Genomic DNA, 24559 nt, shown 5'->3' with positions numbered 1-24559 from the left:
TTAACAAGGAACGAGGAACATATTCATGCGTTGAAACTGTCATTCAATTTATTTCGTTACAGATAGAGCGTCGTCGGAGTGTGATCCAACGCAAGTGCTTCCAGTGCGAGTGAGATTGAACCAGATAACACCGATCGTGCGACGTCAGCGGCCGCCCTCCGGGCATTAATGGAAAACGTCCACGCTAGCGCTCTTATGTTGCTAATGAAGATCGCCTTCACGTCGCTTAAGATTCTGGACTGACCGTTACGACTTGCTCCACGCTACTGTTGGACCATTGATGGTGAGCTGTTCTCCTGGTAGCATTGGGTAGCTTTTTGTTGCTAAACATTTCTTTAATGGTTACCTTTATAAACGGCCATGTATTTGATTTTTAAATTACGAACACGAGATTACATTCTCAGAAAAAAATTCTTGTAGTTAAAAAAAAACATTTCTCCAAATTAATCCCTCACTACTGAGGATCGGGAACGTTTTTGGAGTGTCGCACACTTTGTTATGCCATCTGTGCCGGTCTTTGGCGGTGTGTATTGCTTCGGATACTATTTAGGCATGATCGACTGATACAATAAAAGGTCTATATATAACTTGTTGAGACTGAAATGTATGTTATTATGTTATAAATCGTCATTATGAGTTCAGGTGGTTTATGTTACGTTTAAAGGTAATATTCACTTATGTAATGATTTCTTCTGCCTTTCAGTATGATTTATTTAAACATTGATAAATACAATTGCATTACTGAAGTAGAGTTTCTTGGTACAGGAATCCAGTGATATTAAATATAATAAAATAACCCAGTACATTTGTCTTTATCATGCGTTCTTGAAATTACTAGTGAAAAAGTAAAATGATTTTAATATCATAAGTAAAAGTAGAAATAAGCTCTATAGATATATAGTCTGATATAACGAGAGGCCAGAGCTCGTTGATGTAAAAATATCGTCCGATGTCACATGAGTATAAGTAAGATGGATGACTGTTGTGGTCGAAATGTTATCAAGTCACGATCACAAACCAGTAGACACAGCGTGGCCATTTACTAGGTGGACCGATGTCAGTCATGGTCGCGGGAAGTCTCTGGATATGTACATATACGGATAGATAGGATAGATCTTTAATATTTAATGGATCAGGCGTTACCTTGCGGAAGTCCATCCTAAGTAAGAAAAGGACCAATATTTAGCCAATTCCGCAACCGTGCTTTCCGTTCCGAGATTCGCATTGTTTGCCGCATACGCATTAATCAGCGGACTGGCGGGCGGTGCACTTTGTTGCACGACTACCACCTTTTCTTACTTCGATAGATCTTTGGTAGAGGCCTTGCAATGGGTGTCCATCGGCTGATATGACAATGATAAAAAGCTACCCATCAAATTTAGGTTCAAACTCGCCCATTCGCAAAATTCTTCATTTAAAAACTCGATACGAAATGATTTCACTTTCATGATTCATTAGTTGTCTAAACTAAAAACAAGAAAAGTATGTAATATGCTCAAATTGTATTAGCATTGAGTAGATATAAACGAAATTGAAATGACGGTAGGCAGGGCTATATAACGCGGAGAAAGGCAGCTGGGGTCTTATGGTTTGGAGAGGAGACCGTGGAAGCTACAAGGCCAGGACGACCTTGTTAATGTCAGAAGACGCTTGTAATCAGTCCTACTGGAAATCTATGTTCAGCTGTGGACGTTCTGCAGCGGAAATGGTAATGAAGAGGCAATAACTGTGAAAATTGTTTTTTTCTTATTTGACATCAATCGTGGTTATAAAATAGAAAAAAAGATGTATATATATGATGAACATTTATTGGATTTGTTAAAAATATTACATAATATAACACTGTCTTTCACGGAGATCGTAAAACGCTGTGTTATCGTTTATATAAAGCCTTGTTGCATTTATGTATATATCCACTGATACTTAGCTGCTCTAATCTATGGTTAAATTATCGGAAATAATATCAGGTTTGAAAATTATTAGTAAGGTTACAATTATGCATTTTAAATATTAACATTAATAATTAAAATAACCAATAGTAATGTAATGCCAGCTGTACAAGATGCTATTATAAAACCGTAGTCAAACCATGATATTTATTCATTTATGTACTTTTAAAGAGTAGATCCCAAAGGCGCGCCTAAACTACCAGTTTTATGAAAAAACTATGTAGAATAACTTAAATTAAGCTTTATAAGGTTTATCAAATGGCATTAAAAAAGTGAAAAAAAAAAAACTAAAAAAAGTCTAATCCATCTTACCATCGTTTCAAATCACTGCAAGGCGTGACGATAAGAGCAGTGTGCTATGGAAGAGCTCGAATCATAAATAACAGTACCCGGCGAAAAACATTGCACATCGACCTTTGGAAAGAGACAATCGGCTAATTTCGTACGTAACTTCGTACAGCATTATCTCAGTCCCACACTACCTATGTGACGATTTGTTAGTAATTCGACAGAGAACACGCTTTATGAAGCCGAAATTTGCCGATGTGCAATGTTTATCGCCAGGTAATGTAATTATCGAAAGACCTCCAGAGAAATCGGTTTTGGTCTATATTAAAATTATTGATATGAAATTTATATATTTGATACAAACAGCTTTACGTGTTACATTTCATGGAAAATTTGCCTGAAGTAAACTTTTTTTTCATTTATTTTAGTTTGATAATTTGATAAAACTTGACTCAAATTGAACTCCCTTAGGGAATTGGTCTGTAAAAAGTTAAGCACACCCATATCTTCGCACCTATACTTCCACCTCTTCACACTCTGACATTTCAAAGATATTAACCCATTGCTGTCGATGTCACCACAGTGGCGGCATTCGCACCTCGTGGTAAAATTCGGTGTCTCCAGTCTGCCGGCAAGATGTCATTGAGAGGAAAGGAAAGATTTCTGGATCAGTAGAGTTGAGATCAATAGAAAGTTAGCCACTCTCTATGTCGCACGTGTTATTTTTAAAATTAAAAAACAACACATATTTGGTGATATATGCAGATCATATATCGAATTTGTGTTCAAAATTTAGATTTACTTTAAATTTTAACGGTGTAATTCCCAAAAATGGATGAGTTTAGGAATGATTGTAAAGATGATGAGATTATTGATGATGAGAGAGAATTTGAAGTACATAATGAAAATATGAACAGTGAAAGTGACGACTATATAGTTCCCCCTAAGAGAAGGAATGTACTAAGAATTTACAGTGACAAGGAATAGAAGAACCATCATCACGATGATGACGAAAAAGTGCTATTAAACACAATAAATAAGTTTCAACGAATTGTGTTTACTAATGTCCATATGCTTTTTTTAAAATTGTGTTTTCTAATACCCATATACTTGCTTTAAATCTACAAGAGAGAAATAACTTAAATGCTAAATTTGCTCCGACTAGCTGGTACTCCCATCCGAGAAATTTACCGATCGCAAAGGGTTTAAGACTTGCATAAAATGCTTATATATCACGTGCTTTTGAAATTAGTCTATTGCGAGTATAACGGGTCATGATCGTGTGATATTTAAAATACTATTATATTGTCGTCGCCACGTCTGTGTGTACTACACAACGCTATAGTACAGTACTTCAACAAAACCATTTGAAGCACATATGCACTTGAAGTTCTCAATAATGTTTATCTCATTTCCGTCGTCGGCGCTGCCATTGTCAACCTGAGCTCTATTGTTATTTTGATTTACCGTTCAATTTGCGATTGCAATTTACTATCTGTTATATTATTCTTTAAAAAAAAACGAAACGCTATATACATACCCTTATGGTATGCGAATGTAGATATTTAATAACATTATTAATTATGAGTATTTTTAGTCTGTGCAGATTAGAAACGCATTTAAATTAAGAGCTCTTTTTGTATCTAAAGTCGTAAGTAAGATGTTTTCTTTTACGTGTGATCGCATTTCAAACTTTTTTTTTTATTTGATGTTGCTCGATTTTTCTACGGTAACCGGCTATAAATATTGCACATCGACCTTTGGAAAGAGACAATCGGCTAATTTCGGCTTCGTAGAGCGTCATCTCTGTCACACGACTGACAAGGTAGTGTGGGACAGAGATAATGCCCTACGAAGCCGATATTAGCCGATTGTCTTTTCCAAAGGTCGATGTGCAATATTTATCGCCAAGTACTGTACAATATTGTATACAGTAAATTTATAACATTGTTTCACCTATAAAGGAACACATAACAAAACCATTATTTATATAGTTACTTTTAACTTGTGTGGATTTCATTTTCGCGAGGTCTGGGTAAAAACTACTGAAAAGCAATAAATAAATGTTAAAAAATTCAAATTTAGAATTTTTTACTCGAGTAGGTATTTACACACACTTGAATTATCAATTATTCTAATATTATCAGTGAAAAAGTACCACCGGCTTGGAACGCTAATCTCCTGAAAAGAGCCTAACTGAAAGTCAACAGTTGCTCTTTTTAAATGAAATTTAACGTTTAATGTGTATGTGTAATATCAATTATGCAAATGAGTCAATAATCCAAGTTCACTCACCTTTCGATCAACTAAAAACTTCAATGCTATAATAAGATATATTCCATTATATACTTTTAATTTTAAATTTCAAATTAAGAATAGGAAGCTTAAAGATTTTTCGTGGAACTTTATCATATAAGTATCCTGTAATGACAGATTTTTCTCTGAAAAATATATACACAGGTAGAACCAACGTATATTTAAATATAATAGATGAATCAATAAGAAACGTATGCCATCTTACAACAATCTCTAATTCCTTTTAATAACCCTCTTGTTATATTTATAAATTCAAAAGTAGGCTTTCAAGCAAAAGGTCATAGTCATTCGTTTTTAGATATAAGCCTCCTCGATAAATTGCCAATAGGGCCGGTAAGATCCGATCTGCTTCCGGCATTTCCTAATGACCATGACGAGGTCGTCTGTTTTCCTCGTGGATGGACGTCCTATGCTGTGTTTGTCGGTTCTTTGTCTCCACTCCAGAACTTTAAGACCCCAGTGGATATCTGTTCTGCATGCTTTGTGACCTACACACTATCGTTTCAACTTGCCAATTTACTAGACTATGACGGTTACTTTTGTTTGTTCACGGATCTCCTCGTTTCATATTCGATCTATGATGATGAAAATCATGATCACTTATCATCATATATATTGCTCACGCACGTGTACACTTTCTCTATAAGATACCTACTACCGTATATATGTGTGTTCCGATAAGATTAATTAATCTTATCTAATAAACAACATGCTTACGGGTGGTATTTATGAAAGTGACCAATTTTTAAAACTCAAGTTTTAGGCTTTTAGAAAATAGCTCTTTCTCTCTAGAAGTACTCTTGGTTTTTGTCACAGCCTCTGCTCTAGTTTGAGGTTGCCGTAGTAAATTTAATTAAGGAACGTATGACAATAATGGCGAAACATGATTTTAGTTGTCATTTTAAATATAACCATTGATAAAGTTTTTACCGTCATGTCTCCCAACAATAAACGCTCTTAGATGTGGTAGTAATCTTACCCAGGCAATATCAACCGACTAAGTCGAAGTTTGGCCTTCGCTGGTACTCTTGCCTTGAGATATTAAAAGAGATGTCGGTTGACAACCCAAGCCTCTAGTGTGAGGTTACTCCATGGAACGTTAAAACAATCTTGGAGCCCACCGAATCCTGTAATATGGCAGTATGCTAGCTGATACTCCCGGAAGAGCTCATAAACTTTGACACATTAAACTAAGTGCCATTAAGGTTCTGACCTATCGAGTCCTCGGAAACTGCTAATGCGATCTGGCAGCAGTGTCGAAAAAACAATTTGTTGGTTGCGTAGCGTTTTGTAAAATGAAAAGCAATGCACTGTTAGGTAAACCCTGCAATAATTTGCTTCCTTCTTCGTCAGTTTCTCATCATCAATATCATATCAGTCGATAGACGACTGTGCATGACCTTATCTATGTACACAACACACATATAACATGTACACCTTTTTATTCGGATTTTTTTATATTAACATTGTTCGTAATCAAGCTTCTATTACATAGCACGACAGTGTAGTGGAGAATGCAAGCCGAGAAAAGTTTTTGTATTTTTCCTACTAATCAAAAGCCATGAATGGTTACCAATTATTATCTGTGGAATGTAAATCTTTTCTGTTAGCTTTTTTTATTACGAATAGAAAAAAATGCTCGAAAATGGACCATTGATTTCTATAGATAAATATATTATATATAACATAATAATAATTATAACTTTATTGAAATACGTAAAAATAACATGAGTATTGATAATTAGAAAAATTATAAATATAATACATATCGCGGCGTAAACAGATACGTCTGTTGTAAAATATTATAATTTGATTACAAAATAATGTGTTTAGTGCCTTTTAATGAAATTTGAATCCCGTTTACATTTAAACTATGAAGTATAGTTTCAATAAAAATGAATTCTTCTGGTATTATTCTCATGTGCATAAATATTCTGTTTAATTAATATATAGTGGAAAATAAAGTTAATTTACGAATAAATATGCTCAAAGGGCCATGGAGGTAATGCTGACAGTTTCTCTAAGAGATCGAATCAGAGATGAGTTCCGTAGACAAATAAAAGTAAACGACATAGCAAATTAAAGAGTCAGTGGTCAGCCCACTGGGGCTTTAGGTTATGGAGACCACAGACCGGTGAGCGCAGTGATGGACTGAATCCATGGGGCAGACCTATGTCCAGCTGTGGACGTCCTATAAGTGAAATAATGATGATAAGTTAAAATAAAATTCATTTATTAACTTTTAACAGAACTCTTATTGATTGTAAACTTATTTTTTTAATCTATTTTATTATTGACATACGTGTATCGTCCAATCAGTTGCTGTCTCGCTCGCACAGTAGATCACTCCTCCGCGTAGATTGCGTAGAGATTCACTCACACACGAGTTGTACTAAACAAAATGTAGCGGCAAAATAAAGAAGTCGAAGCAAGCAAGAGAAGCAAAGAACAAAGGAGCGTAGAGAAACAAGCCAGAAGAGAATCAAGAACCAAATCGATTAGTAACAATCGACTAGCAATATCGAATACAGTGTTTATATTTTCGATGAACTATTACTCAATGTTCTATCTCCTATAGACTCTTCTCTGCTTCGCTAGATATAGACGAATAGAAGAAGCAGGAAGAAACTCCACAACGATGCATCTATTAATAAAGTTTAACAATATAGAGTTATACATATACACTTTATGATGATGAAGAAATTAACTAGTAATTACAATATATCTACGCATTTACATTTGGTTTTGTTTCAAACTTATTTTGCAATATTTTATGAGCAACTGCTGTCGTTCGATCGCATTCCCTTGAAATTAGCAATAAAGTTGTTTCGCGAACGGCCGTTTAATTGTGGCCAATATATATCAATTAAAATGTTCAATGGTTGACGCGCGTTTTTATTGTGAAGCCTTCGCTTCCCACAAAGATGATGCGATTTTTTTAAAGTTTCGTACCGCCAGTCATTCTGACGCACGTACTTTGTTTTTTTTTTTAATTATTTTTATATCGTAAACCACATATAGCATATATTGTTATTATATACACTTATTATTTATTTATAATTTTGTATTAAAAATATTGTAGTTAACTTTTACAATATAACATAATATGAGTAAAGGATAATTTTAATACATTTTAAATTATTATTAAATATGGTGAAACAATTTTATTTGTAGAAAAACATACTGTGACGTAATTGATTTTAATTATTTTTATTGCATAAACAATAATGTATTTTAATAACATAAACGTATGCATGAAGAACCATACAAAAGTTTTCTAATTATTGCAGTAATATTATTATAAATAACATGAAATTTGATCAAAACCAATTTGTCATATTTCGAAAACATTTCATTTTATATTTTGACCTGTCTTACACTGCTCAAGTGACATTTGCAGATTCCGTAGGTTCGAAGAGGGCAATAAGTAAAGGGTACTTGGCTGTAAATCTCCTATAAGGTAGAAGATTCAAAAGCAGATCGAGAGCTCAGGATTTTCGGCTCGTGCCTCTACCGTTCTTCACGCTATTTCTTTCGCAACAAAATTGCGTGCACACATTTATTAGTGATTCCGTGGATTCCCAAGTTTATGCATCCATTATATTGATCACATATAAAGGGCCTTTAAATTTTTTATTTACTTAATTACTATTTATTGTACATCAAATTATTTTTATTGTAAATCAAATATTGTACAAAAAAGATAAAATATATCAATCGAAATTCGCAAACGATGAACTACAAATAGCGGTCTTAACGCAAACGGGGATTTTCACAAGACAGCCATAAGATGGGCTAGGTAAAGAAAAATAGAGCGGACAGTAGAGTGATGCAATAGGTCCCTTATTATTATAAAAATAAGTGCATAGTATTATAATTCACTATTTTATTACAAAATTATTAAATAAAATGCTGTCATAAAAACTTAACTCTGGAGCCTTTAAAAGTAGAGTGAACAGGTTTTTTTTTGAATGGACGTGTACCACCTTCGTCTTTATCTACTTTCTATCAGGTAAGATGGAAGACAAACGCCTATTCTATTTCAACTATGTAAAAAAATTTGAAGAAATAAATATATTTAAACCCCTTAATTAAAATTTTGACATTTCGGACTGAATAGTTAGTTTCTTGTTGCGTCTATCTTAAAATGATAAAGATATATAAATATTAAATAAAACTAAATTACTTGTCGTTATTGTTAGTAATAGTACTACACTTCCGAATTTACCCTTTGAGAAAATATCGGATGGAATATTTTTACACAATACGTGTTGACAATCTTAATTGAGGTATAAAAGGGTTACAAAGTGGTATAAATGAAGTGTTTTCAGATAGAATTAAAGCAGTATTATTTATTTTTAATTTTTTTTATACGTTAGTCCAAGACAAAAAAAATTATGTATGATGGCAGTTGATAAATGCCCACTACAAGGCATAGGCCACCCCCAAATTTCGCCCGGTATTGCCGCTGCCTTCATCCAGCGACTGCCTGCGATAGTATATACTACAATAAAGTTGAAAAAACCATTAATAGTTTCTTTTTTGGACTTATATATATGTTTTATTCGTTCTTACCATAAATGAATATTTATATATCTTTTATTAGATTGAGATAAAAGTATGAAAGTTTTGTATGAGACGTGTATAATTGAGAGTACTCGTTTGTTTTCACGGACAGCAAAGTGTACGGAACCGCTGGCCGCGTCACGGGACCCTGCGAGCGCTTCTTGACCCGACGATCGTGTGACCCTGCCGCCCAAGTGCTCCCAATTCCCGTCGTCCACACATCGCTCCTCTCCTCGCCATTGGCCAGGGAATTAATGACAATATTGCGTTCTTATTCATTTGACCGTCTTCATACCATCAATTTAGCAATAGAGCTCCGCGACGACCGCTACCGCGCGCGCCGGCATCGCACGAATCATTGCATAGTTTTCCGAAATACGCCGTTATCGGAAGTCTACGATCAGAATAAGCGTTCGCAAATTGTCATAGCGTTTATTAAAACATCCTGTTTAATTTCAAAATGGTGGATTGAAACGATGTACCTTAAAGACGGCGACGGGCGAATAATGGCCGTTCTCATGTGGAAGTTCGCCAATACGGCTTAAATGTCTGCATGCGTGAGCGCATCGGACACCAAAAGTGATCGTTCAAGTGTTGCGAGGGACTCAATATTAAGGTGAGGGATTAGAAGTATTCAATATTAAGGTGAGGGAGAGATTTGGATCCGGATCGAAAAAAAGATTCGTATTTTTTAGCTCGTATTTAAGTAAGTGAATTTACTGTTCATCTGTCGAATCTATTAACTCTAACTACCAATGGTATTTTGTTTTATTAAAAATATATATAATCCAACTTGATAATACAAATGAACTGTGTGTACTAATTATGTGCAATAGTTTTTAATCAAGTACTTTCGGAGTCGGTTAAATAAAGACAAGCCGTATTCAAAGTCGCCTTTAAATTGTGTTCACCAATACACTTTAGCGAAATTACAAAGTTCGTTGCGCCTTTAATGGTTAGCCAACCCTACGTTGAAACACTTTATAAATTAAACTAAAAAACAGCAGATTCACTATATTTAAACAATTTACATAATACACTAACTCTGCCGCGACTTTGTCCGTGTGGAATTTAAAAAAAGCACTTAATCTTTTTAGTTTTTTTTTTGTTTAATATTTTTCTATAGTAAAAGTAGCCTTAGTTACTTTTAATTACATTAGCAACCTGCCAGTATAAGTCCCGCAAATCGATCTAGCCATTTCAGAGAAAAACCGGAATAAAAAGGCAGATAGTACAGTATATATTCATACGCATTTAGTAAAAAGCGGTTATTTTAATATTATAAACAGACATTACAATTTTATTTATTTATACAGATAACCGTGGAAATTTAAACGGGGCTTTTTTGTATTTAAAACTTTGCAAAATCGATTTAAAAACCATCATATTCAAAAAAAATGTAACATAATTTTTTGTAAAAATTACTTTTTGCATTGTAATTTATTTTATCACACTAAACAACTGCAGCACACTTGAAATAGCCTACGATTCTTTTCATAAAATTTTACTTAGAAACTTATTCACTTGAGGGGGAGGAAGGGTTTCAGTGTGAAAAAAAACACGATTTTCCCGGAAAATATTCAAAAACATGCCGGTGACAGAGCTTGCCCCACAGCGCCTCAGAAAAAAAAACAATTTGCGGTGTTCATGAATTTTTGGCCGGAATTTATCTGAAATCGAAAAAGCATAATAATTTAGTCAAAATATTATTAAATCCTCCCCCCTATGTTTTTTGCTTATTTTTTTTTTCATTTAAAAATTTTTGGTGGCCGACTAAAGTGTAAACTGCTATTTTTCAAATTCAAAAAAAAATTCTAAACGTTGGGGTGAGGAATTTCGTATATGGAAAATGTGTACCAAGTTTGAAATGAATCGATCAACTAGTTTTGAAATGACAGTGAACACGGACTTCGAAAAAGTAGTTTTGACAAAAATACTTTTGATAATGTATGAGCTAAAGTAATTTTTTTTTAAATAACATAGAATCATCAATTCCAGCTCTATAGAGTACACTTCCTGCAGCAGTTGCATTTTCTTCAGCCTCTTTTTTCTTATTTTTTTCGATTATGCACTTATGGTTGTTGCCTCAGATTTATTTATTTTATTAGGATTAGGCCTTTTTTGATCGACACAAAAAAAAATTCTTTCACTTTTCCGGCTATCTCTCTAATAAAATAATCTCGGCATTTTTCAAGAGAAAATTTTTAACAGAACAAAATTTTAAAATTGCAAACGAACTTTCGAACGTACTACGACAAACTGACGCTTGTCTTTCGTTTGTACAATGTATACTATATTGTACAGAGTATAGTATACACACAAATATAAATATATCTTTATGGCTTTAAAACGTAGGTTTACTGAATAGAATATTCTCGAAACAGGATAAGGGCCCGGAACGATAGAAATGAATAAGATTTACACCTGCTCGACAGCCGCGCTGCCTACCAAGCGCTCGCTGCTGTTAGATCTGTAGGACAGGAGACTAACTAGATAAGAGTTCCCCAAACTTTTTTGTGTCGTAGACCCCTTGCCATGTTTTTCAGTGTTGGGTGGACCCTCTACTTACCTGATATTGATTTCCTGTAAATTTCTAACTGTAGTGAAGTTTAGTGTTATAAATTTAAAGTAAAAACAAATGTTAATTTATACATTTATTAATTGAATTTAAATTAAAACTACTCAAAATAAAATACTGTTATGTAAAATATACGTAACATTAAATAAACATAAAATAAACTATAAATAAAATAACATAAGCATTAAGTCACTATTTTTAGTGAGAAAGATGAACCTGATGCTTTGATAATAAATTATCAACATTTGGCGTCAATTCAATCTGTTTTGATATTATAAGATAGTATGATGTAAGTAAATAGGCACTATCAGTGTATGTGTTGAGATGCACTATCGTGGACCCCTATTTTCATTTCATGGACCCCCACATTTTTTTTTCGCTGACGTAGACCCCTTGCAGGTTGTCATAGAACCCTAGGGGTCGATGTAGACCACTTTGGGAATCACTGAACTAGACAATAACTTCAAGAATTATGGTCGGATCAATTTAAATTTTTCAGGATATATTCTTGGAATGTTTAACTTTAAGATAAGACCAAAAAAAATCGATGAAGTACAAACCCTTTCCCACCCTCTTAAAAACGTTATACACAAACTGCGGAATTTTAGAGCACCCCTTCACTCATAGTCAGTTGGTCATCACCGCGAAGCATTCTTCTGCATTCTGGTTAGTTGGTAGTATGTAACAGTGCTTAATTTATGACATTGTTGGATTAACAATACGCACCAAACAGTAGAATTAGATTGACGGAATGAAATATGCGTATGACTTTGTATTTCAATATACATTGGTAACATCTCCCTGTTATATTTGAAATGGTACGATGGTACCAAACTTATCGGAATGAACGAACTGAATTAACCTAGTTTATTACAATTGTAAGGTAAATACTCTAAACAAGTTTGCCCACTGCAACATACCATACCATGATCGTAATATAAAAGGTAATGTCATTATATCTCTATTACAAATGCTATATGGTAAGCGATATTTTTTTTTAATCCAAACACGGCTTGTCTGAGTTGCGATATGATTTTTTGTGTTTATAAGATGTAGCTACTGATTAGTTTTTGAATTTACTCTGCAGTTTGTGTGGAAAAAGAGAAATGTTCCACTTCTCACGAAATTCTTTCATTAATCATAAGACGTTTATCGTGCTCTGAAGAAAATACGACGATTATTTTTTATTTAGAGAAGAAAAGGTTATTCTTACATTTGCTTAACAATACATATTTGATATCATAATATTTATGTGCCCAAAATTAAAAAAAAAATATATGAAATAAAAATAAATTTGTAACGCCTAATTTTCGTCTTTAAAAAATTAACAAATAGTTCATGGATCTGTTTGAAAATGTATATTAAAGTTCTACCATATAACTTAGACCTACTTTTTCATAGTTTTTAATCTAAAATTAAAAGTATGTTGTTTAATAAATCTTATTATAACATTCTATAGTTTTTAGTTGTTATAAAAGGTTTTATAATGTATATAAAAATGGTTAAACTAAAAAACTAAACAAAAATAAACATTTTAAAATAGCAACTGTTGAGTTTCTCGCCTATTTTTCTCGGCAGATCTGCATTCCTGGCCGACGGTTGCTTACTGCGTTATAGTTGAATCAATCAAAAGTGCATGTAAATGCCTAATTGAAAGATATTTTGAATTTGAATTTAAAAAATGTATAAATTTAGTAGTAATTTAATTTTAATAAATTATTTCTAAATTTTTTTAATATGTGATACGTGTTTAAACGCAGTGGAGATTTATAACACTCGCCCTACAGCAGCATTTCAACATCTTTAAATGTTTCACTGTCTTGGAGTGTTAGCTCTTAAGAGCTTAGCAACCTTTCAAACCGTAACAACTATGTGTTTATTTAATGGAATCAGGCGTTACCTTGCGGAAGTCCATCCTAAATAAGAAAAGGACCAATATTTAACCACTTCCGCACAGGCAGTGGTAGTCGTGCAACAAAGTGCACCGCCCGCTAATAAATGCGTATGCGGTTTTCCGCATTGCGAATCACACAACTGCCACCGCCAAATCACTCAACACGTGTTTCACCCCTCCACGGGGCATCTTCAGGAGTTATGTTACACCGATTAGTGCCAAACACAGAGTCCTTTATGTTCATTTGTTGTTTCACCTTTACGTTATGTTTTATAGAATAGTTATGTAAATATAAGCCCTAAATACTTGACGATACAAATATTAAACTATGTAATAGTGGTATTGAAATCACCTTTTTTTGCTTAATTCTGTTATAGATCATTGCTAGAGAGGGGGAGTCTTATTCTACCAAGTAGTGATAGGTATAGAACAACCCTAATTCTTACCATATTCGTCGCCGAGCGAATCAGGGGTTGATGCTCTTTGAACAGCATTGTACGTCAAGCACCCATGGTACAATGTCCCATTTGTAGTAGTATACCGGTTGAGGTCCTTTGAGGCCAACGTTATAAGGAGGTCAAAGCAAGAGACGTAAATTCTTAGTTTCATGGATTCACCATACAAGTGCCGGGTCTATCGAATTTTTAATAAATACAACTGACGACCCATGTAGGAAACCTTTACCGACCAGAATCCTCTCCCTAACCAACAATATTTCAAACGAACGACAACCAATGCCGGAAAATCATTTCAGAAATGAGCTGATATTTATTAATAAAGTTCTTATTCCCTCGCAAAAATACATCTATTACGTAAGAAAGTACAGTGATGTTTTCACTATTTAGATATTTTTTTTAGTTAATCTGTGTCATTTCAAATGTGGATTTTATGTCAAAATGGTGTATTAAATCGTTGAGTGAGGGTTTAGTTAGCAGTTTTCCTTTTTGCAGTCTATCATAATGATATAATAAAGTATACATAATATAAAATGTAGATCAAAAACCAATATCGCTTCGTTCGATTACATAATATTGCTTTATATGTAAGTGTTGATATTGCATTACATTCGAATATCAGGTTACGGCCGGCCATGTGTGTCAGGTGAAATTTTATTGAACTCCTGTTAGTCGTCGCCACTATTTAGACACAAACGGGTCAGATCAATTACTTCTCTTAATTATATTGCTTGTTAAGGTTATGGTATGTAAAAACATAGACATATGGGGCTAAAATATCAGGTAGAATTAAAATTTGATAATCGTTTGTTGCAGGAGCCGTAGCATCACCTCATCAGCCGCGCCGAGGCACATCGAGTAAAGGAACAGCTCGAGCCAAGTCTAAACGTCGCCAAGTGTGCCCCATGGAGCCCATTCCCAGCTGCCAACGAACGTATTTGATCGGCAACCGTTTCACGAAGAAAGTATTCCCGGGCCTGGTCCCCCACATACAGTACCACCTCTGTCGCTCTAATACCAACATGCTCTTGAAAATCGAGAACGAACTGCTCCAAAGTCACCGCCAGAGAGAGACGACGGGCATCAAAAAGCTGTACAATTCATTCTTCGTACTGTTTTAACGTACTCGCTGCGCCGCGGTACATCGATCATTCATCATCACTCATCGTTCATTCAGTGACTTTTAGTGCAGTGCGGGCGGTATGGCCCGGGTGTAATGGAATTGTATGACGAAGACACAGACTATACAGGGCTTATTATGCATGACGCTCGCAAGGAGGACCCTTTCACGTGGGAGTCGTCAGTGAGGCTAACGCTCGTTGGTAGGGAAGAAGAACTCGGCATGTATCTGGAGGAGAGGGAAGGGAGGAAGAGGAAGTGGCATCAGGGTGACGCGGAGAAGAACATGCGGCGGGAGGACACGGAGGAAAAGGAGCCAAGGAAGATGCCGCCGAAGAAATTAATGGGTATGTACCCGTAGTACATTAATAATAATTATGCGATTCAATCCTGATAAAAAACCTCAATAAGAAGCTTCATCCTTCTCACGGACCTTCACAAAAGAAATTTGAAAAACACACGACGTTACTTCATCGTTTCTATATACCAAGATCACATCCAAAAAAAGTAACGTTCTATTTGAAAGCAATTCGAAATCGCTCCTAAATCGTAATTTATTTTTATACGCCGTTCACTATTAACTATTTAAAATTTTATCCAACTTATTTCTTGCGTTATTTTCAATATTTATTATTATCGTGTTCAATGTAAATACGTAAATACAATTTAAAATTGATGTACAAAACAATCCATTTTAAACATTACATAAATTGTAAACTGGTACTGAATAACAAAGAAAACATAAAACCTTATTCGATGTATGAAATACAATATATATTAAATAGTAACCTAATATTACAGGACTAGATGCATAGGCAATTCCCATGATTGGAAGCGATAAGTTCTGAAAAAGAAATTCTCTCAAAATGTATGTACAATAACATGTGCTCACGTTTCCTTTGCAAATATAAACTGCGCATGCGCATTTAAGCACGTGACTTAGGTGACGTGTTGTCGAATTATGAATTTTACTTGCAAACAAACAAATTGATTGGAAATATAAGAGAAACGGAAACACGTTTAGGTTCATTATAAAATGCTTATTGTACTAGGTTATTTTTGAGAAAAGCGCTAAGATGGCGGTGTAGTGACGGTATATCGTACGTTTACTACGTACGAAAAGGTGATTTGTTATAGGTGTGAAAAATTTAAATACATTTGTAGGTTATTTTTTATTTTTTGTATTACAATGCGACTGGTCAATAACTTTCGGTAGTACAAAGTCCCGACGGACAAATAGTACAAGATTAATTGTAGTGTTCGAATCGGAATTTTAAAAACACTTTTATACAGTATTATCATTATGTTATTTATGATGAACACACTGTACATTCACTCCTTTAACCCTTCGTTTGCCGCAACATGGCGCCTGTCTTTTTTTTATAAATAATAAATGAAATATTGTTTATGATCCTGTGGTCCCTAGTATATACATCCAAAACAAGCAAATTTAAACTTTTTTGTAAGGAGTTTCGATATAATATAGCCTATTTTATTACGAGCAGATCTGACTCGTACGCATCCGGGGAGTTCCGTCAGATATGTCTATAGGCAGTTGACAGGTTAAGGCTTTTACATCTAAATCCAATCACTATATATACTATACTGGTAGTTTTGGTACATTTATTAAGATTCACTATTATTTAAAACACAGAAAATTTTGAAATGTCACTAATGTAATCTTAAACACGTGACTTTTCTTTTAGTGTTTTCACTAAAAGAATATATCATACGCTTGGGAGATTACTATAACTTTATAAATACAAAAGCATATTTTATTTTATCCCCACTTCATCAATAAACGTATCAATTGATTGGGTGGGCCCGCATTGAATGACTTTGTTGTTGTTAATCGACCAATAACGAAAGACGTCGCGTCAAAGATTAAGTTGCGTGATTGAATATACTTTTAATTCCTAATACTACTCGCATTGTCAATACTTAACATTACTTACTCTTCCTACCATGTCAAATCTGGTAGCACGTATAAACACGTGTACACTGACATATAAAATCGCAACTCTACTACTTGTTAAATAAGGTAACAATTAAACTATACAGTAATATAAGTACAAAAGATATCATTTTGTCATCACTTCAGTCATAAGATGACCACTGCTGAACATAGATCCCTCCCATAGATTTTAAATCGTTGTTCTTGCTGGTACTAGGTCTTCACACCCAAAACCTTAAGACAGCGGCCATCTGTTCAACTCTATGTAGCCTGCTTCTGGACTACTTCCGAAATTTTCGTTTGTCTGCGGATATGTTCCTTTATGATATTAAAAATATAATTTTTATCAGTGTTAAAATAGTCTTCAATTCCTTTACTTTCCTACCGTTTGCCCGAAGAAATTTAGCTTTTTCAGGTTTTATTTAACCAAGGCATGCAGTAACAAAATTTCACTGCTTTTTCGGGAGTTTCGACTCGTATTGTATCATTTGTTAAAGGTGCCCGTTTATTGGTTTGTTTGCAAAAATAGGATTAAGATTTTTTTGGATTGTATCATCATCCAATTATAATTTGGATATGATCTAGTTGCAGTTATAAAAAAAAAACTTTAGTTACGATTTTATATTTTTTATTCTTTGTTAATTTTAAGCTGATATATGGTATAAATTAGAAAACGATTTCAAAATATTACAAGTTATATCCAAGTTACAATTCCTAAACACGTGTCATTTGTCTCTGAGAGACTTGTAATGTGTAGGTTTAATATTGATAAAATATAATTTATTTAATCTTTGTTAATACATAACTGATAATGGAAAGACAAATTATAAACTTTCGTGGAAGCCCAGTAACAAACGTCGCGGGGCGAAGGTGCGACGCCCGATGTACACGCACTATCGGTTTTGTGCTTGTGACCTTATGTGCATTGATACTGGTGCTTGTGACCTTATGTGCATTGATACTGGTGCTTGTGACATACACGTCAGTGATATATTAGTTTGTAACACGCTCGTTTTCATTTGAGACTACATAGTAAACTGGTGTTAAGTGAATCTTATAAGTTTGCAGTCTGTTATTATACACCATTTTAGTACATTTCTGATGCTAAAATATTGTTATAGCCAAAATAAAAACAAGTTATATATGATTTAATGTCTTTTTGTACTAATGTAACGATGTTCGCATTACGTTGTTGATTTAGTGTGAAAGGATATGCATTAGGTTCTAATAATCCTTGGTTACTATAGCTGGCCTGTGCCAAGAACTATCCATTATTTCAAACAGTTAAAGACAAAAACATTCTACACCAGAGATTACCTTTGTTATGTTTTTTTTTAATCCGTCGTTGGATTTGCCGTCGTCGCTATATAGCAAGGCCACGGGACCTTCAAGAAAGCGTCCCTTATTCCAAGGAGAAGTTTTTTATAACATCTACCTAAATTAAGCACCTCAACATAGATATCATCAACTTTGAAATTATTTAGTAGCTTAAACACAATTATGAAGTTAGTATATCTAACACATTGTTAACAGGCATTTGCTTTTTATGAGACTTCGTCAAGATAACCACTCCTCCGCCTATATCTGACTATTTACGACTGGCTTAGCCCTATCAGCTATTGATCAAGTTGATGTTCGATCGTCTTGGACAATCTTGGATCGGAATCCTAAATTAGCCTAGATCCATCCCTTGTTGGTGGTTCCTTCGTCTTGGACAACCTTACAAACCGTAAAAACTGTGTTTATGTGTGAGTTTTATTACTAAAACGAGGTTTATGTTAAACTCTCTCTCTTTCTCCACTCTCATCGCCATCATCATGACTGGCGATAAAGGCCCACTGTGCTTTGAGATTTATAATTCGAAACAGTACTCCATTGCCAAAAAAATAATCCGCGTGGTGAGCAAAGTAGCTGTGAAATTCAACACGTACTGAACATTTGAGAATCCAATAAGTACATAATCCCTAGTATTGATATCCTTATGTAGAACATGTCTCTTACTAAGCAGAGAGATTTGATTTTTTCATTTTCTATCTGAAAAAAAAAATTCACGAGATCAAACACTTTAAAAAACTATATTCATTCATATTCGGGTAAAATGTCATGTTAAACTCTACGAAGTTTTAGCTTTAAAAAGTAATCTAATAATTTTAAAGGTTTTTGCTGTTAAGAAAAGTTTTCGGGACTAATCTGGACTGGTGTTAATGACCCATGAAGTATATTCGTATAGAATGATGTTATACTATCATTACCTAGAAAAAGACATTGGATGCTTTCTTACTAATAAAACCACATCAGATTTTTTGTATAAGTCACATGATGGGTAAATTTACATTTAATTTTGTTACACGCGTTTCTACATATCTAAATTCATTATCTTTAGGCATGTGATAGTATTATATCTTTATCGCCGTTGATTCTTAAGTCAGAAGTATGTAACACAGATCAACAGCTATTACAAAATTCCAAAGTTTGTGCAATTTATGTGTAAAAATATTAATTATATAGAAATTAGATAATAATTACGAAATATGTCAATAAAATAATTTATATTTGCATAATAACCGAAATTACGATAAAATGTTACGCTTAAAAAAACACTACACTAGTAGTACTTTCCTCGTTGAGTGAATTAGATTAAAATGATATTGGGTATGGTTTAAGTTGGGGTATTGAGCAAGCTATATAGCGCGCAGAACTTATGGGCGCTGTGGGTTTTGAAAAGAAGAGACCACGACCAGGTAGCGCAGCGTACGATGTCTACCTAGAAGTCGACAGGCGACCAAGTCAAGGTAGTCAGTAGACGCTGGATGCAAGCCTCATTGAAAATATTTAAGTAAGGCCTATGTAACAATGTCTATGATGAACGCTTTGGATGGCGTGAAGTGTTAGATAGTACTTAAAATTTGAGAAAGGAAGAAAATTTACACGGCAAAATATTAAAGTTACTTGAAGTTTCTTATAACATTTTTACTTATAAATAGGACCAATTTAACAGCTCTTTTGTGGTGGTATTTTTAGCAACGTAATAGTGAAAACTGTATTTTTTTAATTACAAGATTCAAGTTTTGATTTCATTTCTCGCATTCTTGACTATGTCGTCGATTCATCTACCGAGATACTTTACCCATGCCACGTCTACCGGCTTGTGGTAGGCACTCGGAACACATTTCGGCTCCAACGGCCGCCGCTTGCATGAGCGATGCGTCCTACCTAACCATTGTCACTTCAAGCGATCGTTTCTTCGAGCTACATCTCGGAATATTAATTATAATTAATTATATCTAATATACAAAATTCTCGTGTCACGGTGTTCGAACTTGAACTCCTCCTAAACGGCTTGACCGACTTTTACCAAATTTTGTATGCGTATTCAGTACATCTGAGAATCGGCTACTATCTATTTTTCATACCCCTAAGTGATAAGGGTGGTCCACCCCTAAATTATTTTTTTTATTTTTTTAGACAATTTTTTTGGTTTTTATTTTATTATGATACAGCATACAAAAATACAAACAACCTTAAATTTTCACCCCTCTACGATCAACCCTTATTTTTTTGTTAATTAAAACCCCATTTTTTTTGCAAAACAACGTTTGCGGGAACAGCTAGTAATTATATACAAGTCAAGGTAAAAATCTAAACATAATCTGGAACACATTAATGCTTACGCCGTTATTACAGGTAGAAAAGGCGCAACGGTAACACCTACTTTGCCTTGCTTTCCTGAAGACGTGTTCCGCCGATCGGACCGATTCATGACAGCAAAAATTCCAATCGTAATCGGCAGAAACGTGACTTTTGTCTTATGTTATTTTTGCCGCATAAACATTCCGGCACGAATTTGTTTTTAATAGATTAACGTATTCGTGTTTGCGGTCTGTTCATAGAGATACGAGATGTTAAACATGCACAGTGATACTGTTGATATCTTTATTCGAATTAAAATAATAAAATTTATATTAAATATTTACAGGGTAGTAATATATAGATTATGTGCTGTACATCCTATCCAAAATCTTTAGTTTCAAAAATAATAACATAATAATAAAATAGTGTTAAAATAATAAAATAAAGTTAAAATAGCGTTTTCACTGTCCGTATTAATACGTATTAAAACTGTTTACTTTTCATTATCCATACCTTTGTATTGTGAGAAGTAATTCGCCTGTCGTATTGTAATAGAACAAAAGTAATGTATTTCAGAGTATATTATTCAGAGCATATAATGTAGCTATAAAAACTTCAAAGCTATTTATTGACAAATGAACTAGACATATCATTTGAAGATTTTACCAAAACCAACTTAACCAATCAAAACACAATGTCACATTTTGTTCAAAATAATGACTATATTTTGTTCACGTGTCTATTCAGAAACTTTACAATTATTAAGATGCGTACGTAACAATTAATGTGCATATAATGTTTTCTTTTTGTTGTAATTAAATCTTCATTAACGAGAAAGATATTCCCTTTATTTTTATAGGCTTTTCCTAATGTGTTCGCCATCTTTGTACAAGAAATATACTCGATTACAGATTAATAGGGATCAATGCAATGGCTTCTTCAACACACATGTTTATATTAACAATCATGAAATATATAAATACATATGTGCGTTAATTATATAGGATTACCACTGTTCACAAACAGTTTTCCTGAGAATAAACATTAGCGTCTTCTGCGTACCATAATAACACACTGCGATCGCCAACCCACTTGCCATGAATGGCTATTATGGTAAATACTTCCATTGATACCTTTGGAGGATGCTCATGCCTTCTGTGGTCGTTTATGGCCTGAAAAGACGAAAAACAGATGCATGTAAACGCATCCTTAACTTTTTATCGCTAAGGACAGGATAAAGGACAATGTGCATTTTGTTTTATTTTTAATACAGTACATAACATTAGTGAACTCTTGTTATCGCTTATTATCAGTAATATTATCATTGCTATTTAATAAAAATCGCCTCAGATTTATAAACAATTACGTTTTATCGGGACGTGCCAAAAATTCGATTATTCATTATCGCTGCAAGCATATTCGGTACAGTTATTCGCATTTCAAAATTATTATAATTTTCCTTAAGATAAGACTTCTGTATTAGGTACAACGTGTTACTGATTAATGACAGATGTTTATTAATGAATGCACTGTATATTATTTACACTTGTGCAGCCGCCAGTACCCGACTTTCCCTCCAAAAAATATTCCAATATGTCTCTCAATGTAACGAGTTTCTCTTTTGTCTATAAAGCATTCGCCACCTTTCTATTTTCTTCATCACTTCCTCTAGATCCTCATTGGTTATGACGGTACCATTTTTACTGGTTTATCATGTCATTTTCATTGTTATTAAAAGTGCATAAATTTTCACTTTTACAAAAAAAAAAGTAGCCACATGTAAACGCATCTTTACATTTCTTTACAATAATTGATGGTCCACTAATCATCTGTTCGGTGAATACAGTATAGCTTCTCTGCTACGATGCCATAATGATTTTAAAAATTATAAACAAATTAAAAGGTTTCTTTTTTTAACAGTACTTACTGTACGGTAGGACTGTCTAGTGCAATAATAGTTATTACTCGCTGCACATACGGGTAATAAAGTTAAAACACACAACCCGTATCGTGCGCTGTCAGAAGTATTAACATAGTTATTATCTTTTATTTATCGTACAATTCAATAACATATTTTTAGTTTGACATTATGCTATGGCATTCATTGTTTGTAAATTGGCGTTAGTGTCCCAAGTCAAATATTCTACCGGCAACGACTGCAGAGAAAGTAAATAAGTAGCATATCCATACTTTTTTCAAAAAGGCCGATTTCTTCTTCTTTTTAGCCGAAAGAACACAGCCACCATGACCGGCCCTGTGCCGCCCGCATTCAACGACTTCCCAAGATCTTTACTATGTCGTTGGTCCACCTAGTGGGGGGCGTTACTCGAAAACCTTTCGGACCCAAGTGCCCCGCCCACTATCAACTCAGACGAGCAGTTCTGAGAGTTGCTTCGGAGGTCATGGTTCTTCTGCGGATATCTTCATTTTTGGTTTGATCTCGCATCGAAACTTCGAGTATAGCTCTTCATTGTCGATTGTCAAATTAACTTATTTATAGAGAAAACACGCTCTACACCGCACTTACTCATATTTTTAAAAATATTGAAACTTGTTATACTAATAGAACTTACTGTTTTTTGAAATACAAATAAATCTAATGACCACACAACTAAGGTGAACATGTACTACGATTTAGGCAATGAAATGACTAAAATATATTCTTAGTGAATCTGTGTGCGGTGGAGGTGAGAATAAGACAATTAATAACCAAATCTCCCTATCCCTACAATCTGCGGCAGAATAGGTCCGCCAAGAGCGAACATCAGCTCTCTTTCTGGAACGGCATCCAAAGTAGTTTTGGTAGGATTGTTTTTATTTCTATGGTCCACGTTTTTCGGAACCTCTCTGTCCCACATTTTTTTTCACAAACCTTTCTATATTTACCCTCTCTGTCTCCTTTCAAAATCTCTCTCTTTCTTCTCTCTTTCATTCTTAATATTTCCTATCATCGCCTACATTTCTTGAAATTTTAATTTGTAGGATTATTTAAAATTTGGTTCGGTAGAGTGATAACTACAGTTAGTGAAGGTGAACGCCATTGCATTGCAAAGAGGCCACTTTTACTCGGCCCCTGTCTCTACAACGCAATGTACTCGGCACTGAAGGATAAATCAATGGAATCCTGAAAAGTTAGGTCTCTGAGATTCTATTTATAAGTATGCATATTAAATTATGTTTGTCAGACACTACAATGTGTCGCACTTAGAGATAAATTTACGGTAAACATTACGCTAATGTTTTTGCAAAAGAACACGGAAAAAATAATATAAAAAAAAACTTAAAATGATTCGCCTTGCATAATGTTTACATGAAACATATAACAATACTCGCGTCTTATTGTAAAATGAAATAAAAAATACATAACTTCAGTATTTTCCTCTCAGTCGTTTCTTCATTTCTGAAGATCGTATCCGTCTTAAAATTCTTTGTCAATATCGATAATGAGCTGTTTTCATGCCATCTAAATTTCAAAATAGAGTCCAACTATTGATTTCACTTAGACTTGGTAGGTGATCGACCACGTGGCGGATTTACCGTCGTTTCTCCCTAGCCAGTAGTTTGTCGAAGTTATCTGTTTTGTAATGTATATGATAAAAATAATATGACTAAAATAACTTAGACATACATTGAGTTCAAATTCAAAATGGGGCGTAAGAACTTTAGAAAGGCTCCTGATCTAAAAGCTCAATCCGAAGTTTCCAAGAGAGCCTACGAGTTTATGAGGACATCATTTTTTCAGCCCCAAGACGTCCATTATTGGAAATAGGCTTCTCTCATAGATTACCAGTAAATAGTCCTAATAGAAAA

General features: G+C 34.1%; 2 protein-coding genes across 5 annotated transcripts in view; both read left to right on the top strand.

The window, feature by feature from the left end:
* Window positions 1–15255, top strand: part of LOC137922640 (probable inactive tRNA-specific adenosine deaminase-like protein 3) — a 30960-nt gene extending 15705 nt beyond the window's left edge. The window contains exons 2-3 of one of the 3 annotated variants that reach the window (XM_068765636.1): window positions 63–283; window positions 14863–15255. In XM_068765636.1, the coding sequence (XP_068621737.1) occupies window positions 14952–15167 (216 nt within the window). In that variant the 5' untranslated portion in view covers window positions 63–283; window positions 14863–14951 and the 3' untranslated portion in view covers window positions 15168–15255. Of the gene's footprint in view, window positions 1–62; window positions 284–9466; window positions 9736–14862 lie in introns of those variants that run through there. The other 2 variants (XM_068765637.1, XM_068765638.1) reach the window with 2 other exon arrangements.
* gem (gemini) overlaps window positions 15170–24559 on the top strand; it is a 45534-nt gene continuing 36144 nt past the window's right edge. The window contains exon 1 of one of the 2 annotated variants that reach the window (XM_068765632.1): window positions 15170–15512. In XM_068765632.1, the coding sequence (XP_068621733.1) occupies window positions 15263–15512 (250 nt within the window). In that variant the 5' untranslated portion in view covers window positions 15170–15262. Of the gene's footprint in view, window positions 15513–17993; window positions 18116–24559 lie in introns of those variants that run through there. The other variant, XM_068765633.1, reaches the window with a different exon arrangement.

This window comes from Battus philenor, unplaced genomic scaffold (genome assembly GCF_028537555.1).
Source record: "Battus philenor isolate CCGP_79_NKW_IND1 unplaced genomic scaffold, ilBatPhil1.0.hap1 SCAF_20, whole genome shotgun sequence".
Classification (NCBI taxonomy): Eukaryota; Metazoa; Arthropoda; class Insecta; order Lepidoptera; family Papilionidae; genus Battus; species Battus philenor.
This window is presented reverse-complemented; position numbering and strand designations above follow the sequence as displayed.